The 21124-nt window shown below is 41.5% G+C and overlaps 1 protein-coding gene across 1 annotated transcript in view; it reads right to left on the reverse strand.

Annotated features, from left to right (window-relative positions):
- Positions 1-1226: 1226 nt before the first annotated feature.
- The window catches only part of LOC134355445 (vesicle transport protein GOT1A-like), a 40199-nt gene continuing 20301 nt past the window's right edge, over positions 1227-21124 (reverse strand). The window contains exon 5 of the mRNA XM_063065321.1: positions 1227-8694. Within this exon, the coding sequence (XP_062921391.1) occupies positions 8656-8694 (39 nt within the window). The 3' untranslated portion in view covers positions 1227-8655. The remainder of the gene's footprint in view (positions 8695-21124) is intronic.

Consider the following 21124-nt stretch of genomic DNA (forward strand, 5'->3'; position numbering starts at 1 on the left):
CACCCAGAACTTGCGTGACTGACAGTAGTGAAAATTGAGAGGAAGCTACTGACATGATGAACACCACTGGAGATGGAGGACCTTCATTGCTGTCCTAAATGCCAGCGGTGTAACAGGCGGTAGAGATAAATACTGATTGTTCTTCTCTCCTTGAATGGCAAGCAAACCTATTCTTTCCAAGTGACCAGGCTGTAATTGGAGTTAAATTTGAAAGTAATTTCTGACCAGCAAGTGTCAATAGCAGTGATCTGAAATTGCACAAATGCTAGGCAATGCTATTTGAACCGTGGCACTGAGATATCTGAGAGCATAAAGAAAAGCTGCAAGAGTAGTCCATTTCAACTCCCAAGCTCTGACCCATCATTCAATATGATCACCTTCCACATCTGATCTCCTATGACAGGTCATCATAATTCCCTGATCTTTTTAAAAATGTCTTCCTCTTTCTCATTAAATGCCCCTATGATCCAACCTCAATATCCTTCAGGGGTAGGGAATTCTGGAGATTTATTACCCTATCACATAGAACTTCAAATAATTCCGATAATACAACACTGCAATTATTTCTTTTCAGCTATTCTTGTGGTTAAATCAGCTCTGCCATAAAGAGTGATTTATATTTCCAAAACAATCACCGTTTTATAGATGCTGCTTGGAAAGTCGGAAATCTTTAATAGCTAAGCACCATACTTATAATCAAGGCAAATAATGATTTATGGGATACAGTAAATTTGATTTAGCATGAGCACTAACATGCTGAAAATCAAACCCTTCATCAAGAAAAAAATTCTGAAATACATACCTTAAATTGTTGCTGTTCAAACCCTTGCAAAGTAACTGAGGGAACTCCACTCCTCTCCTCATGTAGGTAAGAATCCCATGCAGTGAGATTAACTTAGCCTAATGTGGCCAAGTGGTCCTGCACACTGCTTTCTCTCCGTGTCACGCAGGCTCAGTGCTGGGTGCCTGTATTGGAAATTCACTACAACTTCCCCCCAGCCTCTCTTATGCAGTCTACCACACACGTCACCACACCAGGAGTCCTCCCCAGTCTGTGAAGTTTCATTAAAGTCAGCATGCTTGAGTCAGACCTGTCAGTCCTGCAGTTGCGAGGTGGGAGGATATTGAAATTCAGACCCACCCACCACCCACCAGTGTGAAGCCCAACATCCCACTCCACTTCTCCAACTGATTGTCTGTAGTTGTAGTAATCCATCCACCCCTCAATATCGGACGTCATCCCTTTCAGGAACTGCCCTAATAATAAAACCTTGCCTGAAAGCTTTGAGATTCAGATGGTGTTGCATCGACATTCCCATTCAAAGCAGAATTTCATTAACAGCCTGCGAATAAAGGGCGACATGGACAAAGTACTTCTCTCCCTGGTTCAGCTTATCCCTTTAATGTTTCGATATTGATGCTTATCTAAGAAAAATTATACTGTGCTGTGGAAGTAGAACACAGGCTAACTATATGAATTTGGTAAGTTGGTTTATTATTGTCACGTATATTGCGGTATGGAGAAAAAACTTTGTATTTGCATGCTATCCATACAAATAATTTCATTGCAAAAGTGTACTGAGATAAAGATAAAGACACACTTTATTTGTTATATGTATATGGCTCTTGATTGGACATGGATCAAATTTACGGGGAGAAGGCCAGGAGTGGGGCTTTGGAGAGGAAAAAAGGATCAGCCATGATTGAACGGCAGAGCAGATTGAATGGGCCAAATGGCCTAATTCTGTTCCTATGTCTTATGGTCTTATGGTCTTATATCAAAACATTAAAACAAACAGTGAACTCTATCATTTTTGCATCAACACAGTCCAAGGATTATGTTGAGGTCAGACCACAAGTGCTGCCATGATTCCAATGCCAAGATAGCATGCTGTAATTTTACTAACCCTAACCCGTACGCCTTTAGAATGTGGGAGGAATCTGGAGCACCAGAGGAAACCCAAGGAGTCATGGGGAGAACAAAGAAACAAAGGCAGGAATTGAAAGCTGATTGTGGTCACTGGCACCATAAAGCGTTACGCTAACTGCCGCACTACTGCACCTCATTGATAGTACAAGGAAATGCAATAACAGAATGTATGGTCCGAGCATCATTCATTCAGGTGCCTTGCTGTTCGGCGTGGGCGATCATGTCTCTCCATCCATCATGGTCCCTGACCTTCCGAATTGTAGTTGTCACCTCCAAGCAACACACACAAAATGCGGGAGGAACTCTACAGGCCAGGCAGCATCTATGGAAAAAAGTACAGTCAAAGTTTCGGGCCGAGAGCTTTGTCGAAGGATCTCACAGCATTTTGTATGTCTCGCTTGCATATCTAGCATCTGCAGATTTTCTCTTGTTTGTGACAGAATGCATAGTAAAGTGTTATAGAGAAAGTGCAGTGCAAATAGACAAGGAGGTGCAAGGTGATAATGAGGTAGATTGTGAGGTCAAGAGTCTATCTCATCATACTAGGGGACCATTCAATAGTTTTATGACAGCAAGATGGAAGCTTTCCTTGGGCTTAGTGCTATATGCTTTCAAGCTTTTGTATCTGCTTCCCATTTGGGAGGGGCAAAGGAGAAAGAATGTCCAGAGTGGGTGGGCTCTCTGTTTATGTTGGCTGTTTTACCGACACAAGCGAGAAGCAGGGCAGCAAGATATCCAGAATTAGGAGATTAATTTATGAGATGAAAGTCAGGAGATGAACTCCCTATATTCTCTGGAGTTCAGCCAGCTGAAGGTTGATCTTACAAAGGAAACCAAATTCCTAAAGGGGACACTTAGCTACCCATAATGCCTTTGACCTGTTTGGCATAGGTGACCCTACCAAGAACTAAAGCATAAAGCCCTTACTCCAGCCAACATAGTTCTCTGGGTCATGAAGGCACGCAAGCCTCCAAACCCTACAACGAGGGTGCGGTCTCTTGGAGGAAAGTAGAGAAGCGAGGGGTGAAACATCTAGAACAGGCCACATTTCACATCAGACAATTACACTTATCACCAAGATGAGAATTTTATTCACTCAGTCTGTGAATATCTCAGCCCCAGTGCATTGTAAGTCCTCTGTCATTGAATATATCCAGGGGGTGGAAATAGGATTCAATATGACTTCACGGATTTTAGATTCCACTGCAGTGAGGCGGGCAATTCAGCAGCTAAATTACACACAGTTACTAAACTACTTTTTCAGATATGTGAAAATAAATATTTTCCTGCTCTTCTTCAAGTTTGTACATGTAAACTTTCATGTCCGATTGCAAGTGTAGCTGGAGCTCTGTCCAAACGTATCATTAAACCCAACAGTGACCCATTGCTTAGATATTAGTGTTACACGCTCTGAAATGAGCCCAAGAAAGAACATTACCACAGCACTTCAAATTTAGAAATAGGAAATAGAGTTGCTGCTTTACAGTACCAAAGATCTGGGTTCAGTCCTGACCTAGGATGCAGTCTGTGTGGAATTTGCGCAGTGTGCTTTTCCTGTGACCGCGATGGTTCCCTCCCAGTGCTCTGATTTTGTCCCTCATCCCAAAAAACATCTAGGTTGGTAGGCTAATTGGCCAATGTAAATTGCCCCTAGTAATGGTAGAATCTGGGAGGAAAAACGGGATTAAATTAAAGATAGTTTAAAAGCATTCTTAAGTGGGCAGGTGAGCAGCCAGAGGCTGTGGTCCACGTCAGTTCCTATGACATGGATAACAGGAGTGACGAGCTCCTGCTAAGTGACTTTAGGGAGTTAGGTGCTAAGGTAAAGGACCGAAACTCCAGGGTTGTGATGTCAGCATTACTACCAGTGCCACGTGCAAGTGAGGCCAGAAATAGGAAGGTCAACAAGTTTACACATGGCTAAGGAGATGGTACAGGAGGGTGGGCTTCAGATTTCTGGATCATTGGGCTCTGTTATAGGGAAGGTGGGACCTGTGCAAAGGGCTGGTTTGCACCTGAATGGGGAGGGACGGTCTGATATCCCAGTGGGAAGATTTGCTAGTTCTGTTTGGGGATGGGGTTAAACTAGATTAGTAGAGGAATGGGGACCAGAGTGCCAGAACAGACAGTGGAGTGGAGTGGTTGTGGAGAAAGAGGTTGTTAAGCCTACGTACAAAATCAGAAATCACAAAGATGAGCATGGTGGGACTAATGTTCTGAGTTGCATATATTTCAATGCAGTTGTAGGAAAGGTGAGTGAGCTTTGGGCACGGACAGCACGAGGAGTTATGACTGGCAGCTCAATGCCCATTGATGTGATAGAATAGGAGGGATTAAAGGGGGACGGGTGGCATTACCAGTCAAGGAAAATGTCACGGCAGTGTTCAGACAGGACAGACTGGAGAGCTTGTCTAGTGTGGCTTTATGGGTGGAACTGAGGAATAAGCAAGGTATGGTCATGTTAATGGGATTAGATTGTAGACCACCCAACAGTCCAGGGAATTAAGAGGAGCAAACTTGTAGAAATTGCAGATTGTTGTAAGAAACATAAGGTTGTGATAGCAGGTGATTGGAACTTTCCAGATATTGGCTGGGACTCCAATACTGTAAAAGGACTAGATGGGAAAGTGTGACAAATGTGTTCAGAAAAGTTTCCTTAATCAGTATGTAGAAGTCCCAACTAGAGAGATTGCAATACTAGATCTCCTATTAAGGAATAAAATAGGGTAGGATACAAAAGTTTGTGTAGAGAAACACTTTACATCGAGAGATCATAATGCCATTGGTTTTGAGGTAGTTATGGAAAAAGATAGGTTTTAGGTTGAGAATCTAAATTGGAGAATTGTTAATTTTGATGGAGTCAGAGAGAATCTGGCAAGTGTGGATTGGGACAGGTTGTTTTCTGGCAAAGGCGTACTTGGTAAGTGGGAGGTCTTCAAAGGTGAAATTTTGAGACGATACAATTTGTATGTCCCTTTCAGAATAAAAGGCAAGGATAGCAGGTTTGGTGAATCTTGGTTTTCTAGAGATATCAAGGCCCTGATTAAGAAAAAGAAAGAGGTGCATAGCAGGTATAGGCAAGCAGAGACAAATGAGGTACTTGAAGAGTATAAGAAATGCAAGAGAACAATTAAAAAGGAAAGTAGGCGGGCTAAAAGAAGGTACGAGGTTGTGCTACCAGACAAGGTGAATCTTAAGATCTTCTCTGGACATATTAAGAGCAAAAGGATAGCAAGGGATGAAATTGGTCCTCTGGAAGATAAGTGTGGTAATCAATGCGTGGGGCTGAAATAGATTGGAAGGATCATAAATGGATATTTGCGTCTGTATTTACTTGGAACATAAAGTCAATAGAAGTGAGGCAAAGTAGTAACAAGGTCATGGACCCTATACCGATTACAGAGTAAGGGATATTTGTTGTCTTGAGGCAAATTAGGATAGGTAAGTCCTTAGGGTCTGGCAAGATGTTCCCTTGGTCCCTGTGGGAGCCCTAGCAGAGATATTTAAAACATCCTTAGCTACAGGTGAGGTGCCAGATGATTGGAAGATGACTAATGTTGTTGCTTTGTTTAAGAAAGACTAAGAATAAGACAGGAAATTATTGGTCAAGTGAGCCTTTCATCAGTAATAGAAAGTTACTGAAGGTTTGCTGAGGGATATTTGGATAGACAAACACTGATCAGGGATAGTCACATGGCTTTGTATGTGCAAGTGATATCTAACCAATCTTATAGAGTTTGTTGAGGAGGTTACCAGGAAAGTTGATGAAGGTAAGGCTGCAGACGGTATTTACATGGACTTCAGTAAGGCCTTTGACAAGGTCCTGCATGGGAGATTGGTCAAGAATGTTCAGTCACTTGGCATTCGAGATGAGGTAATAAATTGGATTAGACATTGGCTTTGTGAGAGAAGCCAGAGAGTGGTAGTAGATGGTTGTCTCTCTGACAGGAGGCTGTGACTAATGGAGTGCCACAGGGATTGGTGCTCAGTCCGTTGTTTGTCATCTATATCAATGATCCGGATGATAATGTGGTTAACTGGATCAGCAAATTTGTGGAGGACACCAAGATTATGGGTGTAGTTCACAGCAAGGAAGACTATCAGAGCTTGCAGTGGGATCTGGTTTAGCTGGAAAAATGGGCTAAAAAATGGCAGATGGAATTTAAGGTAGACAAGTATGAAGCATGGGACTTTGGTAGGACCAACCAGGATAGGTCCTAAACAGTGAACGGTAGGGCACTGAAGAGTGGAGTAGAACAAGGGGATCTGGTAATACAGGTACATAATTCACTGAAAGTAGTGGCACAGGTAGATAGGGTTGTAAAGAAAGCTTTTAGTGCACTGGCCTTCATAAATGAAAGTACTGAGTACAGAAGATGGGACGTTCTGCTGAAGTTGTATAAGACAACTGTGAGGCCTAACTTAGAGTATTGTGTGCAGTTTTGGTCAGCTACCTACAGGAAAGATATAAGTAGGTTGAAAGAGTGTAGAGAAAAAAGTTGTTGCTGGACATGAGGAGTTGAGTTATAAGAAAAGGTTGAATAGGTTAAGACATTATTTCCTAGAATGTACAAGATTGAGGGGAGATTTGACAGAGGTATACAAAATTATGAGAGAGATATATATAGGGTCAATGCAAGCAGGCTTTTTACACTGAGGTTGGGTGAGAATACATTTAGGTATCATGGGTTAAGGGTGAAAGGTGAAATGTTTAAGGGGAACATGAGGGGATCCTCTTCACTCAGAGGGTGGTGAGAGTGTGGAACAAGCTGCTAGTCCAAGTTGTGGATGCAGGCTCAACATTTAAGATAAGTTTAGGTAGGTACACAGATGAGAGGGGTATGGACGGCTATGATCTAGGTGCACATGGGACTGAGCAGATTAATGCTTCAGCACAGACTAAATGAGCTGAAGAGCCTGCTTCTGTGTGATAATATTCTATGACTATATGGCATAATGAAACACACAAAATTCTGGAGGAGCAGCAGCTTATCTGACTTTCTGAATTCCTTCAGCATTTTGTGTGCGTTGCTATGGGTTTCCGGCATCTGCAGAATCTCTTCAAAGTCACAGAACATTTATTATCAAAGTATGTAATGTACGTACAAGCCTGAGATTCATCTCCTTACAGGAAGCCACAAAACGAAGAAACCCAATAGAACTCATTAAAAAAAAGACTGTCAAACATCCAACATGCAGGAAAAAAAAACAAATCGTAGAAGCAATAAAAACAAGCATGCAATTGAAGTTGATGAAAGTGAGTCCCCAGCTACAAAGCCAGACATCACTGCAGCCGATCCAGTTGCCCATCAGTTGCAGGCCACAGTCTCAGTTCAGTGCAGAGAGGAGTAAACCTTGCAGAGCAGTGAGCTGAGCCAGCCCAACTCTTGCCTCCAGCCCCGGTACCCTGACTTTTTCACTCTTGCCTGGCAGTTAAATCATCCAAACCTCGATTAGCGTTAAACATAGGGCGAAATGTGTCGCTTGTGCTTTCAACCAACCCAAGGGTATGCTGGGTATAGCCTACAAGTGTCGCCACATATTCTGGCTCCAACACAGCATGCCCGCAATTCCCAGCAGAACAACACACAGCACAACAAGCAACAGAACAATTCTGATTCATTATCTATTGTATGCCTACAAAACCCATTGCATTCCTCAATGACGCTTCAAATAGGAGCTGCTGTGTAAACCTGCATTCTTATTTATGGCATTTTGTGCTTCCCATTGTTTTTGATTTCATCACCCATTGTATTCAATTCCAGTTTTATTCCCTGTGGACTCAACATCTAAAAGCAATACTTCTTTTTCCCCACAGTCCCATCTTGTCCGCTGACCTACGGTGACTTATTCAGCAACAATGACGGCAACTTGCTTTGACATTACTTTGTCAACATTGTAAAAAGAATGAGCTGCGTCATTTAGGGATTATGAAAGAAGACAATGAATATTAGGCAGTATCTGGAGAGGTAAGCAAATGGTGAGTAATAAAGGTTGATTTTAAGGACTATTTTACTGCAGTGGAAAAGACAAACAGGTGGAGTGATTTATGGACGGAATTTCGGAGGTTAGGACCCAATGCTAAAGACTCAGTAGGTGGAGTGATGAGATCATGAGACACGGAGCAGAGTTAGGCCATTCAGTTTATTGAGTCTGTTCTGCTATTTGATTGTGGCTATTTTATTTTCCCTCTCAACCCCCATTCTCCCTATAACCTCTGACACCCTTACTAATCAAGAACCTATCAATCTCCATACTTAATGACTTGGCCTCCACACCTGTATGTGGCATTATATTCTACACATACCCCACCCTCTGGCTAAAGAAATCCTTCCTTCTCTCTGTTCTAAAGGGAATTCCTTCTAATTTGAGGTTGTGCCAAAACTGGAGGCACTCAGGAATCTCAGAGGTTTCCAAAGCAGGAAGAGATTGCTGATTGGAAGAGTTGTAGGCCAGGGCAAGATTGAACACAAGGATGGCAATTTTAAAATTCTGGTTGCTAAACGAGAAACTGAGAAAGTTTAGTGAGCGAGGAGATTTGCACAAATGGAAATGAGAGTGAAACCATATTGAAATTCACAGCTTTTCCTGAAACTTGTATGGAACCAAAGTTCATTTTATAGATAATGGCAGTCCAGATCCAGACACTGTGCAGTGAAGCTGTTTTTATAACCAGGTAAAGTTCTCTTTAACTCCTTATTTGGGAATGTTTCCTTGTGTTGTCTTCATACTTCAGAGCCTCTCTCACTAAATCTCTTCAATATCTAGAAAAAGGAAACAAAAATGTGAAAACAACATTGATAAGCTTCTTCTCCTTCCACATTCTCCTCTTTCCCTGAGTCCCAGCTTGAAGAAAGCTTACTTTTCCCTCCTGTATTCAAATATATAAAGGAGAAAGACGTGTGTGTCCATTCGGCACTATTGGATTCATTCACATTTCACAACAGATTTATTTATCACATGTACAGTACATCAAAACATATGCAGCTGGTGATGTAGTGGCATCCACACCAGACTTCAAGGCGAGTGATCCTGGGTTCGAATCCGGCCAGTTCTTTACACACTTTCCATCCGTGCTGGGGTTGAGCGTCGAGCTAGCAACTTGGCCTCATAAAAAACAGATAAATACAAAAGAGACGGCAAAGTTGCTGCCCAATGCGCCACAAGGGACGATGAGGAACCTAACTCAACAACATCAAAACCTATAGTGAAAAGCATCAATTAAGTTCACTGCCCAGTTAAAATTATTCTGTTATGGGTCTCCTAGTGAATTGAGTACATTCCTGTACTTGAGTGTAGATTCTGTGATCAGAAGAAGAAAAGGTTTGATTCAAAACCCTGGTTGTAAAGGTGAAAAAATAAAATAACAACCTTTTCTCAAAATGCTGTCTTATAATCAAACAGACTCTCAAACAGGTATACAAGATAATGAGAGGCACTGATCGTGTGGATAGTCAGAGGCTTTTTCCCAGGGTTGAAATGGCTAGCACGAGAGGGCACAGTTTTAAGGTGCTTGGAAGTCGATACAGAGGAGATGTTAGGGGTAAGTTCTTTTATGCAGAGAGTGATGAGTGCGTGGAATGGGCTGCCGGTGGCGGTAGTGGAGGGTCTTTCAAGAGGCTTCTGGATAAGTACATGGAGCTTAGAAAAATAGAGGGCTATGGGTAAGCCTAGGTAGTTCTAAGGTAAGGACATGTTCGGCACAGCTTTTTGGGTCAAAGGGCCTGTATTGTGCTGTAGGTCTTCTATGTTCAATGTTCTAGACCCACAAGTGATGCTTCTGTTAAATACAAGAGATTGGGGTGCTGAAGATTGTCCACTCTTTCAGTAAAATGTTCGGCCAAGACCCTGTGTACTCCTGCATGTTAATGATACCATTAATCCTTTAAAAAAGGGGCATGGATTTCTAATCAATAGCTACCCATTAACCAAACTTGTCCTTCTATCATTGATTATCTTGCTGTTAGTGGGACCATGGCAGAAGCTGTTGCATTTTCTCTCTAGAGTGACTCCATCAGAACAAACTTCGGTGGATATAAAGCACTATGGTTAGTAGAATGGCAGTGAAATGTACTATATTATTATTCATTCTTTTTTCCTCTCTATGCAGTGTTATAATCTATAGTAATGTCAGTCAGGCATAGGTTCCCATATTTATCTAACGCACGCTATGCGTACAAATCACGTCATAGATGTAAGTGTATGCGTAAAGGAGTTATTGATATTGTTTTAGAAACATAGAAAACCTGAAGCACCAGACAGGCCCTTCAGCCCACAATGCTGTGCTGAACATGTCCTTACCTTAGAAATTACCTAGGGTTCCCCATAGCCCTCTATTTTTCTGAGCTCCATGTACCGGTCCAGGAGTCTCTTAAAAGACCCTATTGTATCCACCTCCACCACCATTGCTGGCAGCCCATTCCACGCACTCACCACTCTCTGCATAAAAAACTTACCCCTGATATCTCCTCTGTACCTACTTCCAAGCACCTTAATACTGTGCCCTCTCGTGCTAGCCATTTCAGCTCTGGGAAAAAGCCTCTGACTATCCACATGATCAATACCTCTCATCATCTTACACACTTCTATCAGGTCACCTCTCATCCTCCGTCACTCTAAGGAAAGAAGGCTGAGTTTACTCAACCTATTTTCATAAGGCATGCTCCCCAGTCCAGGCAACATCCCTGTAAATCTCCTCTGCACCCTTTCTATGGTTTTCAGATCCTTCCTATAGTGAGGTGACCAGAACTGAGCACAATACTCCAGTGGGGTCTGACCAGGGTCCTAGATAGCTGCAACATTATCTTTTGGCCCCGAAACTCAATCCCACGATTGATAAAGGCCAATGTACCATTTTAAAACTTTTAAAAATAAGCATCCTTTTCAAACTTTTTGATAACTATTAAATGGCTTGTGGATTGCAAGCCTCAAATAGTTGACCACACCAACAAAAGAGGTGTGGCATTATAGGAACAATAAAGCCCTCCTCCAGCACTTAGTGTGTGTAACTAGTAGAGCTGTTGCCTCATAGTGCCAGTCACCCAGTTCAATCCTGGTTGCAGGGGCTATCTATGTGGAATTTACTGGCTTTCCTTGTGACCCTGTGGGTTTCTTCTAGATGTTCTGATTTCCTCCAAACGTGACAAATGTTTATAGGTTAATTGCCCACCGTAATTTCCCTCATATGTGGTTAGTAGTAGAATCTGGGACCGTAGGAAGTAATAAATGGGATTATTGTAGGATAGTGCGAATGTGTTTGATGATTGGTGTGGACACAATGGGCCAAAAGGCTTGTATGATTTTATAACTGAAAGAATATTATAAACCGTTTTATAGAGAAAACTTGTTGAATCAAACACAAGAGTTACTTGGACTCTCTGTTACTGAGGAAATCAAAAGGGACTGGAAGATTCAGCGGGAATTCCTTCTGTTAAAACACAACCCCAGCCTCAGTCCACTCAAACGATGGCAACCATAACAGTGCACCCACTTTCACGTTGCTTCGGTTCAGAACACATGTTCGCAAATGGGCAGTGACGTCTTGTTCAAGGTGGCCATAAAAGACCAGTAATTCAGAAAAGAAGGTGAAGGAAGTATGCTTGTCCTGGTACTTCCCAACCTTCTCACAACCAGTCACTCAAATCAGCTATTCAGTCATTTACCTCACTAGTGCCAGTGGGATCTTGCTGTGCATACATTGATAGCCCGCTTCTTTAAGGACAGCAATGAACGTGTTTGAATATACGCTGTACTTCTCTTGATAGGAGGGTGTTTAGAGTCATTTTGTGGCCAAGGAATTTGCTACAAGAACAAATCTACCGTAGGTAGAACAGGTGAAGGGCTGGAGAAGAAGGAATCTGATAGGAAAGTGGAGCATGGAAGAAAGGGAAAGAGGAGTGGGAGGGGCCAGAGTTAGGCTCCTCACCTGCCTATCACACCACCACCCCCTCCGCCCAATGCCTCTCCTCTCCCCCTTTCTCCCATGGCTCCCATGGTCCACTCTCCTATTAGATTCCTTCTTTTTTCCACCTACCACCTCCATATTTCTCACCTCATTCCCCTTCCCCCACCCAGCTACCTTGCCCCTCAACTGGCTTTACCTATCACTTTCCAGCATGCACTCCTTCCTCTTCCCCCACCTCTCATTTGGGATTCTACCCCCCTTCCTTTCCAGCCCTGATGAAAGGTTGCAGGCCAAAACATCGACTGTTTCTCCTCCACAGTTGCTGCCTGACTTGCCGAGCTTCTGAAGCATTTTTTGTGTAATAGAAGCAGGGTAAGGCCATTCAATTTTTCATGCCTGCTCTGTTCATTCTTTTCTGGTGCCATTTGCACAATTTGTTTCTCTTTGCATGTAGGGGGAGGAGTGATTGATGTTTTTCTTTCAACAGATTACAGTAGGTATTCCTTTACCTCAGGCCCACATTCCTCAAAAAGCCCCATCCCTTCATTTGCTTCATATCTGAAACCCTAATGATCCCTCTCTAGAATATACCCAATGTCTGAGTCTCCAGAGCCCCTGTGCATAGAAAATTCTAGACTCACAGTCTGCTCTGTGAAGTAATTTCTTCTCATCTCATTTCTACAGAGATGAGACCTTATCTTTTCTACTGTGACCCCAAGTCTCAACACCACCCGAAGGAAATGTTGGCACCACATCTATCCTGTCAAGTTACATAAAATTTTATATTTTTGGTTTACTTTATTTTATTTAGGGATACTTTAGAGTAACTCGCCCCTCTGTCCCAATAAACCTGCGCGTCCCAATTATACCCATGTGACAAATTAACCTACTAACCCATACGTCTTTGGAATGTGGGAGGAAACCAGACCACCTGGAGGAAATCCAAGTGCTCACCAAGTGAACTTACATTATCCTCATAGATGGCTGTAGAATTGAATCTGTTGTAACAGGATTATGCTATTTCAATAAGATTGTCTCTCAAAATTAAAATCGTAAAGTTATAAAGGCATGCAACAAATAAACGGGCTTGTCAGTCAATTGACCCCATAACAATCTTCAAAGACCTGTTTGTACTCAACTTACATCAGCCTCATTTTATTCTCCCGATATCCCTGTTTTGTTTTGTAATTCCAAAACATAAAACTAATTGCAAGAAAAGGCAGGAAGCCAGGAGAGTGTTTCTTAGTTTTGTTTTTACTTTAAGTGAGGCATGTGCATATGACATGGTGGCATAATGACGTACGCCATTCACGTACTTTTACATATAACCAGTAATGAATTATACAAACAAACAAAAATGCTTTATCAAACAATATATTTACAATATTACTGAAATACTAAATACACAACACTCCTCCCTGCTTGGCTATGAATTCCAACTCGATGTAGAATGCAACTCAACTCAAATTTGGAATGTTTTGCTCTACATTCATATATACTATACAGTGTACATACTGTATACTACTGTGTATAGTACAACTACATCCACAGAACAGTAGATGTTAAATTGTGCAATTCAGACATAAAGATTTAATCACTGTAGAGGATTTCTTACTCTTGTGGGACAACATCTTTCCTGACAGGGGTGGTGGGGGTCACTCTGCTTGGCAGGAGAGACTTGAGGCTGTGAGACAATCTCAGCTTCTGGGACCTCCTCTGTGGTAGTTGTAGGAGTTGACTCTGGGACTGTAGGAATTGGTTCTAACAGCTTTGGACACTTTTCTTCGGGACATGTTGATATCTCAAACAATTCACACTGGTTGCGTCATGCTCTGAGACCATAATCATCTAATCCTTTTAACACTGACTTGAGATTTTGGAAATGTTCCTTGTCATCCTTACTGGTAACAATGATGTCATCCAGAACACTGAATGCCTGGACATAGATTTCTGCCAGAGTGCAGGTGCAGACGCTACGCCAAAAGTTACCACTAGTTACCTCTGATATGTTTGAGTTTTCAATGCCATTCTTCAACATTGCAGTGGCATGATCCAGTACCTTTCTTAAATCACTTTCTGTTGACTCCATTACAGAAGATGTGGCATGCAAATAATGGATGGATCTATATTCAAGTTACAGTTGTCTCAGAAAATCATGTTCCCACAATACTAGCCTCCTGTTTTTACCAATGCAAGCCCAATGTGTCTGGTTGGTTGTTGTATTTCACTGTTACAAACGCCATTCCCACAGGAGTTACCTTTTCTCCAGTATAAGTTCTTACTTGGGTATCTACAGGCTTCAGTTCAGTATCTTTGAAATGCCAATCAAACTGAGCACGGGGGCCCCCCAGGGCTGTGTGCTCAGTACACTGCTGTTCACTCTGCTGACCCACTGCTGTGCAAAAATACACAGCTCGAATCACATCATCAAGTTCACCAGTGACACGACTGTGGTGGGTCTCATCAGCAAGAACGATGAGTCAGCATAGAAAGAGGAGGTGCAATGGCTAACAGACTGGTGCAGAGCCAACAACGTGTGTCTGAATGTGAACAAAACAAAAGAGATTGTTGTTGACTTCAGGAGAGCACGGAGCTACCACTCTCCACTGAACATTGACGGCTCCTCCATTGAGATCGTTAAGAGAACCAAATTTCTTGGTGTTCACCTGGCGGAGAATCTCACCTGGTCCCTCAACACCAGCTTCATAGCCAAGAAAGCCCAACAGTGTCTCTGCTTTCTGTGAAGGCTGAGAAAAGTCCATCTCCCACCCCTATCCTCAGCACATTCTACAGAGGTTGTATCAAGAGCATTCTGAGCAGCTGCATCACTGCCTGGTTCAGGAATTGCACCGTCTCGGATAGCAAGACCCCGCAGCGGATAGTGAGGTCAGCTGAGATCATCATCAGGGTCTCTCTTCCCGCTATTACAGATGTTTACACCACATGCTGCACCTCCAAAGCTAACAATATTGTGAAGGGCCCCACGCACCCCTCATACAAACTCTTCTCCCTCCTGCCATCTGGCAAAAGGTAACGAAGCATTCGGGCTCTCATGACCAGACTGTGCAACAGTTTCTTCCCCCAAGCCATCAGACTCCTCAATACTCAGAGTCTAGACTGATATATACATCATTTATTATTATATTGTAATTTGCCCTCTACTGTGCCTATTGTCTTGTTTATTAATTATTGTATCACCCTGCACTGTTTTGTGCACTTTGTGTAGTCCTGTGCAGGTCTGTAGTCTAGTGCAGTTTTTATGTTTATTTTACGTAGTCTAGTGTAGCCTTGAGCTGTCTCACATAATCTAGTGTAGTTTTGTTTGTTTCATGTAGCACCAGCATCCTGGAGAAATGTTGTTTCGTTTTTACTGAGTTCTGTACCAGCAGCTTATGGTCGAAATGACAATAAGCTTGACTCGATTTGACTTGGAAAAAAAACTAATTTTGTGAAATAACTGAAACAGCTGAACCAGTGTCCATTTCCACTTTAATAGACAAACCATATTGTTAGTTTTACACTGCAGATCTCAAGGTTACATTCCTGTGTCACTCTCATCATAATCAGAATTTTCATCAATAGCATGCAGATTAGTGCTCGGTTTGAAACTGCAACTTGACTTTTTATGTTTTTCTCATCCCTGAACAGTCCATTTATTGTTATCTACCCAGCATGCTGTTTGTTCATGTCCTACCTTGTTGTATTTTCTGTAAGTTTCACCTTTAAATCTGCATTGGTCTGGTGTATGTGAGCCCCTGCCACAATGGTAACACATTTGTCTAGTTAGGCCGGTTTCTGCCTAGACATTGCAGTTTTGCTCACACTCATTTTCATTTCTGACTGCAATTGTGTCTATGTCTGCTATTTCCATTGATACAGCTATTTCAACTGTTCTTTTAAATGTAAGTTGTGCTTCAGTTAGGAGCTGTTTTGATACCACAAATTAAAAGATCATTAAACCCATTATTGAATTGACAATGCTTAGACAACTTCCACATGCTGCAGAAATGGGCTCGCATTCTTTTAAATTCCACTTATGAAACCTAAAGCATTCTGCAATGAACAATGGTTTTGGTCCTAAATTTTCCTGCATTACACTTGTGATATCAGCAAAACTCATTTCTGCTGGTTTGGTTGAAGCAATCAAACATCTAAACAAACTGTATGCCTTCAAATCCAATACACTCAGCAAAATTGATACTCATTTCTCATTGGCTATTTCATTTGCTTGAAAATGCTGCCCAATTAGTTCAGTATACAAAATCGAGTTGGATCTTATGCAATCAAACACGTCAGTCTTTCTGATATAGCCAGCCATTTCTGCTCTTTTTTAAATGTATGATTATTGTCACCCAGTATTCATTGTTTATGAACCCGTGAATAGTCCATTTTCATGGAATGTGAGGGCTGTCCTACCAGGCGAGGCTAGACAGTTTGAATCTGTATTGCATGGCCTTTAGAAGAATAAGGGGTGACCTTATTGAAACAAATTACATCATAAGGGGGCTTGACAGGGTGAAATGAGGCTTTTTTACTAGTGGGAAGTCATGAACAAGGGACATAACTGCAAAATAATGGGCTGAGGATGGGAAACTGAGATGCTTAGAAATTTCTCCGCTTAGAGGGGTTGGGAGGGGGTAATCTCTGGAATTCTCAGGCCCAAAAGGTGATTAAGGGTATATCAATAGATATATTTAAGATGCAGATGGATAAATATTTGAAATATTCAGGATTTTAGAGTAATGGGGAAGTGGTGCATAGATCTGCTATGATAATTTTGAATGATGGGGCAGGCTTGAGGGGTCTGGTGGCCAACTCCTGGTCCTGCTTTCCTGTGTTCTTGATGGCCAGGAAATGAGAGCAATGGATGCAATATGCTGAATGCTCTCTGTGGCACAAACTTCCACGTGTTATGGTGATGACAATGGTGGGGCAGAGAGGGGGAATGGTGGGCTTGTTCAGAGGTAGCAGGACGTCTGATTGGGAGAAAGGGAGTGCACTCATCCAATTTGTGCAATTGGTATGAGATTCTGTAGGTGAAGAGACAAAACTTCAACGCACTGCTGCAATCTACTTTCAAGTCAGGAATCAGGATTTATTTGTTGATATTTTATGTAGCTATGCCTCAGAATTATTGCCTGTCTCTTTTCTCAATATCCTGAAATTTCTGTGTGGGAGTAATTTTAATATTAATACTGATAGTACTGTGCTGTAAGACAAAAGGTTAACATTTCTGGAGAGAAAGCTTTAGAATATTATCCAGTGAAAAGGCTATTGTTATTTAATAGTACTAATGCAAATCTATTTTAACTCTAAAAGTTCAATCTTTACTTAGCTTAACATCATTTTGAGCTGTTCCCTGAATTTTAAAGCTTTTAATGAAAATGCCATGAAGAATAACATTAAATGGTTAGATATGCATGGTTATCTTGTTATTACGTGTCCTCAATATTTATTGCTATTTATTTATGTTTGCATTTGCACAGTTTGTTTTCTGCACTCTGCTTAATCTTTCACTGATCCTGTTAGAGTTACTATTCTATAGGTTTGCTGAGTATGCCCACAGGAAAATTAATCTCAGCGTTGTATGTGGTGACATACACGTACTTCGATAGTAAAAATTTGCTTTGAACTTTGTTAAGTTTTATAGAAAACATAGAGATTATTTGACACACTGATTGTGAATTCTGTGTTAAACTGGAACCTGTGACCATCCTTTTGGATTAAATTAACAATAACTATAGAGTAGTAGAAATTTTATGGCAAGGGAGGACACTTGGCCCATTGTGTCTATGACAGCCAATAATCAACTTTATTTTTTTCAACTCCTCTTTAAATCTTCCAGCAATTATCTCTACGCCTTCTTATTACTGAGCTAAATAAAATAGGCACTTACTCTGTCAACATCTCTCAAAATTTACACATCTCAATTAAATCTCCTCTCAGTCTCCTTTGTTGGAAAGATGACATGCCTAGTCTAGACAGTGTCCCTTCATAACTAAAATTCCCCAGTGATGGCTGTGTCCTCATAAATCTCTCTCTCTCACTCTAATGCTGTCCAATCATTCCACTTGTAAGAAGACATGGTACACAAGCTGTGGTCTAACTAAGATGATGCCTCAAAAAAGGACTTCCATCGCCTAAGGCATTCTCTCGTCTTATTACTAACATCAGAGAGAAGGTGCAGAAGCCTGAAGACACACTCAGTGCTTCAGGAAAAGTTTTTTCCCCTCTACCGTCAGATTTCTGAATGGACAATGAACCAACCCAAGAACACAACCTCATTATTCTGCTCTCTCTTCTGCACTATTTATTTATTTTTTCATTGTATATTTCTTATTGTAATTTATAGTATTTTTATGATTGCACTGCACTGCTGCTACAAAACAACAACTTTCAAGACATTTGTCAGTGATATTAAACCCGATTCAGATGTCTTAACGAGCTTTGAATTTTCAGCTCTTCTACTCAATGCAAATACGATTTGACAAATGGGAATCAATTACTATAACAATGATGCAACGGAGACAGAGAGACAGAGATTAAAAATTGGACACTCAGGAAGCTTTAATCACAGGAATTTACAGGCAGGAAGCAAATATTTCATGTAGCAGCTGTCGGCACAGAATTAACAAAAGAAATGGCAGTGGAAGTACAGAGGCCATTACTCTGTGTAGTTTAGAGTGGGCTTAACGATCTTCACGTGGAAGAATGTCTTTAGCCAGGGGGTGGTGAATCTGTGGTATTCATTGCCATGGATGGCTCTGGAGGCCTAGTTATTGGGTATATTTAAGGTGGAGGTTGATAGGTTCTGGATTAGTAAAGGTGTCAAAGGTTACAGGGAGAAGGCAAGAGAATGGGGTTGAGTGTGTTAGATTAATGGGCAGCTCCTGAATGCACCCACACAGATTGCACAATCTGTAACTCTCTAAAGAGCAATCAAGAGAAACGAACTGACTTGAATTTCAGCAAACTGCCTCTGGCCCTAAACGCCTATTATTATGGGTTGCAAGTTCCTAACATGAGTATTTCAGAAGAGATTTTCAAATAGAAAAAAAATAACGGATTTGTGCTTTAAAATTAAGTATTCATGAATCACACGGGTGCATTTCTGTTTTTACTTAGCGTGTAGTATAAGGATTAAAAAGTTTTTTTTAACAAATTGCATTATAACTGGTAATTTACTGTCCTTGAACTGTTTTTATTGTGTTTGATTGCTCAGCTATCTTGATCAAATCACCTCTTCTGGGCATCCAGTGATGTTGGAAAAGGGTCAGGGTTTGCAAGATTCTTGGGGAGAACATTTCACGAGAAAATACACTCACCAGTACAGACTGCAAACTCGAGATACCACCACACTCCGTCTAAAGTGATGAACTAAAATCTCTCAATGCATGCAACATCTTGATAAAGATGAAAATGTGAGGAGTTTGGGATTCAATGTTAGTGTATAGAACACCTTATCAACTCACCAGGGCAAAGCAGCCTTCTTGGTTGGCATCTCGTCAACCACACTAAGTACGTGTTACTAACATTGGTTTGGTATTGTCACATGTATTGAGATGCAGTCTAAAACATGCTGTTTGCATGCCATTACACTTTAATAAGTTCATTGAGGTGATAAAAAGAAAACATAAAGCCCTCCCCACCATTGAGAACATCTACACGAAGCGTTGTTGCAGGAAAGCAGTATCGATAATCAGGGACCCCTACCACACAGGTGATGCTTTCATCTCATTGCTGCCATCTGGAAGAGGGTACAAGAGCCTCAGGACTCACACCACCAGGTTCAGCAACAGTTATTACCCCTCCAAACATCAGGCTCTTGAACCAAAGGGGATAACTTCACTCAACTTCACTTGCCCCATTATTCTAATATTCCTACAACCAATGGACTCACTTTCAAGGACTCTTCATCTCATGTTCTTGATACTTATTGTTTATTTAATTATTATTATTATTATTTCTTTCTGTATTTGAAGTTTGTTGTCTTCTACATTCTGTTTGAATGCTCCAGTTGGGTGGTCTTTCATTGTTTCTGTTATAGTTATTATACTATTATGGACTTATTGAGTATGCCCACAAGAAAATGACTTTCTGGATTGTATATAGTGACATATATGTACTTTGATAATAAATGTACATGGAGCTTTAATGCAGGATAGAGAATAAGTGGAATTAAGAGAATACTGTTAGTGATTCTGACAGAATGAGAGGTGAGATTTAAGAGAGTCAATCAATTACAATAAATGTATTGAGTGGATCATCTGGGATCAGCTTGCAATGTATTATCAACATCTTGGACGCTGTTTGTTGAGTACTCAGTCACAGTGGTGAGAGTGCATCCTGTAAACAAACTAACACACCCTCAAGCCCAATTTATACTTCTGTGTCAAATGTACGTCGTAGGTACCGCGTACCCTATGCCGTAGGGTGATGTGCACCTCCCCAAAACAGTAACTCATGCGTCGTGGCGATGCAGACTGCAACAACTGTGATTGGTCCGCCTGGTAGCATCGCATTTCCTCCTACGCATTTCTGGTTGCTTTTCTCCGACATGTCGACACTGACGCGAAATAAATGGTTGGAGACGATGAACCAAATCGTCAAGTCTAACTGCCGACATCTGAAAATATTTGAAATGCATTTCCTCGTCCATGTCTCCCATGAAGAAACTCAACACAGTGGCATAGAAACCCCACCGCCAACTAATGTTTTGGCGGTGAATTGCAGAGCGATGCAGACACAACTACGCATGCTCGCTACGGCGTAGGGCTACACAAAAGTATAAATCAGGCTTACAGCGTAGCCTGTGAGCACAAGTATAAATCAGCCTTTAGACAGCATCTCTGCCAACAAGAAAGAAGAAGCCAGCAAGTAACTGGGTCCAACATCTCCGCAGGTCACCCCCTGAGCCGCACATCATCCTGACTGTTGTTCCTTCATTGTCACTGGGTGCATGTCCAGGAATGCCCTGCCTACCAACTCCATGAAAGCACCTTCTCCAGACGAACTGCAGTGGTTCAAAGGGAACTTTCTGACATCTTTTCAAGTAGGGATGGGAAATAAATGTTAGTCTTGCAGCCACTACCCAGATACCAAAATGAATACAAAAAAAGAGCATGGAAACATCTAATTCAAAGCAAATTCAAAAACTTTTAAAACTTATATTCGTTTAAGGGATGTAAGCATCACAGGCTGACCCAGCAATAAATTGTCCATCCCTAGTTGCCCTTAAAAAAGGTGAGGTGAACTGCCTGCTTCAACTGCTACAGCCTTCGAGGTGTGGT

This window comes from Mobula hypostoma, chromosome 13 (genome assembly GCF_963921235.1).
Source record: "Mobula hypostoma chromosome 13, sMobHyp1.1, whole genome shotgun sequence".
Classification (NCBI taxonomy): Eukaryota; Metazoa; Chordata; class Chondrichthyes; order Myliobatiformes; family Myliobatidae; genus Mobula; species Mobula hypostoma.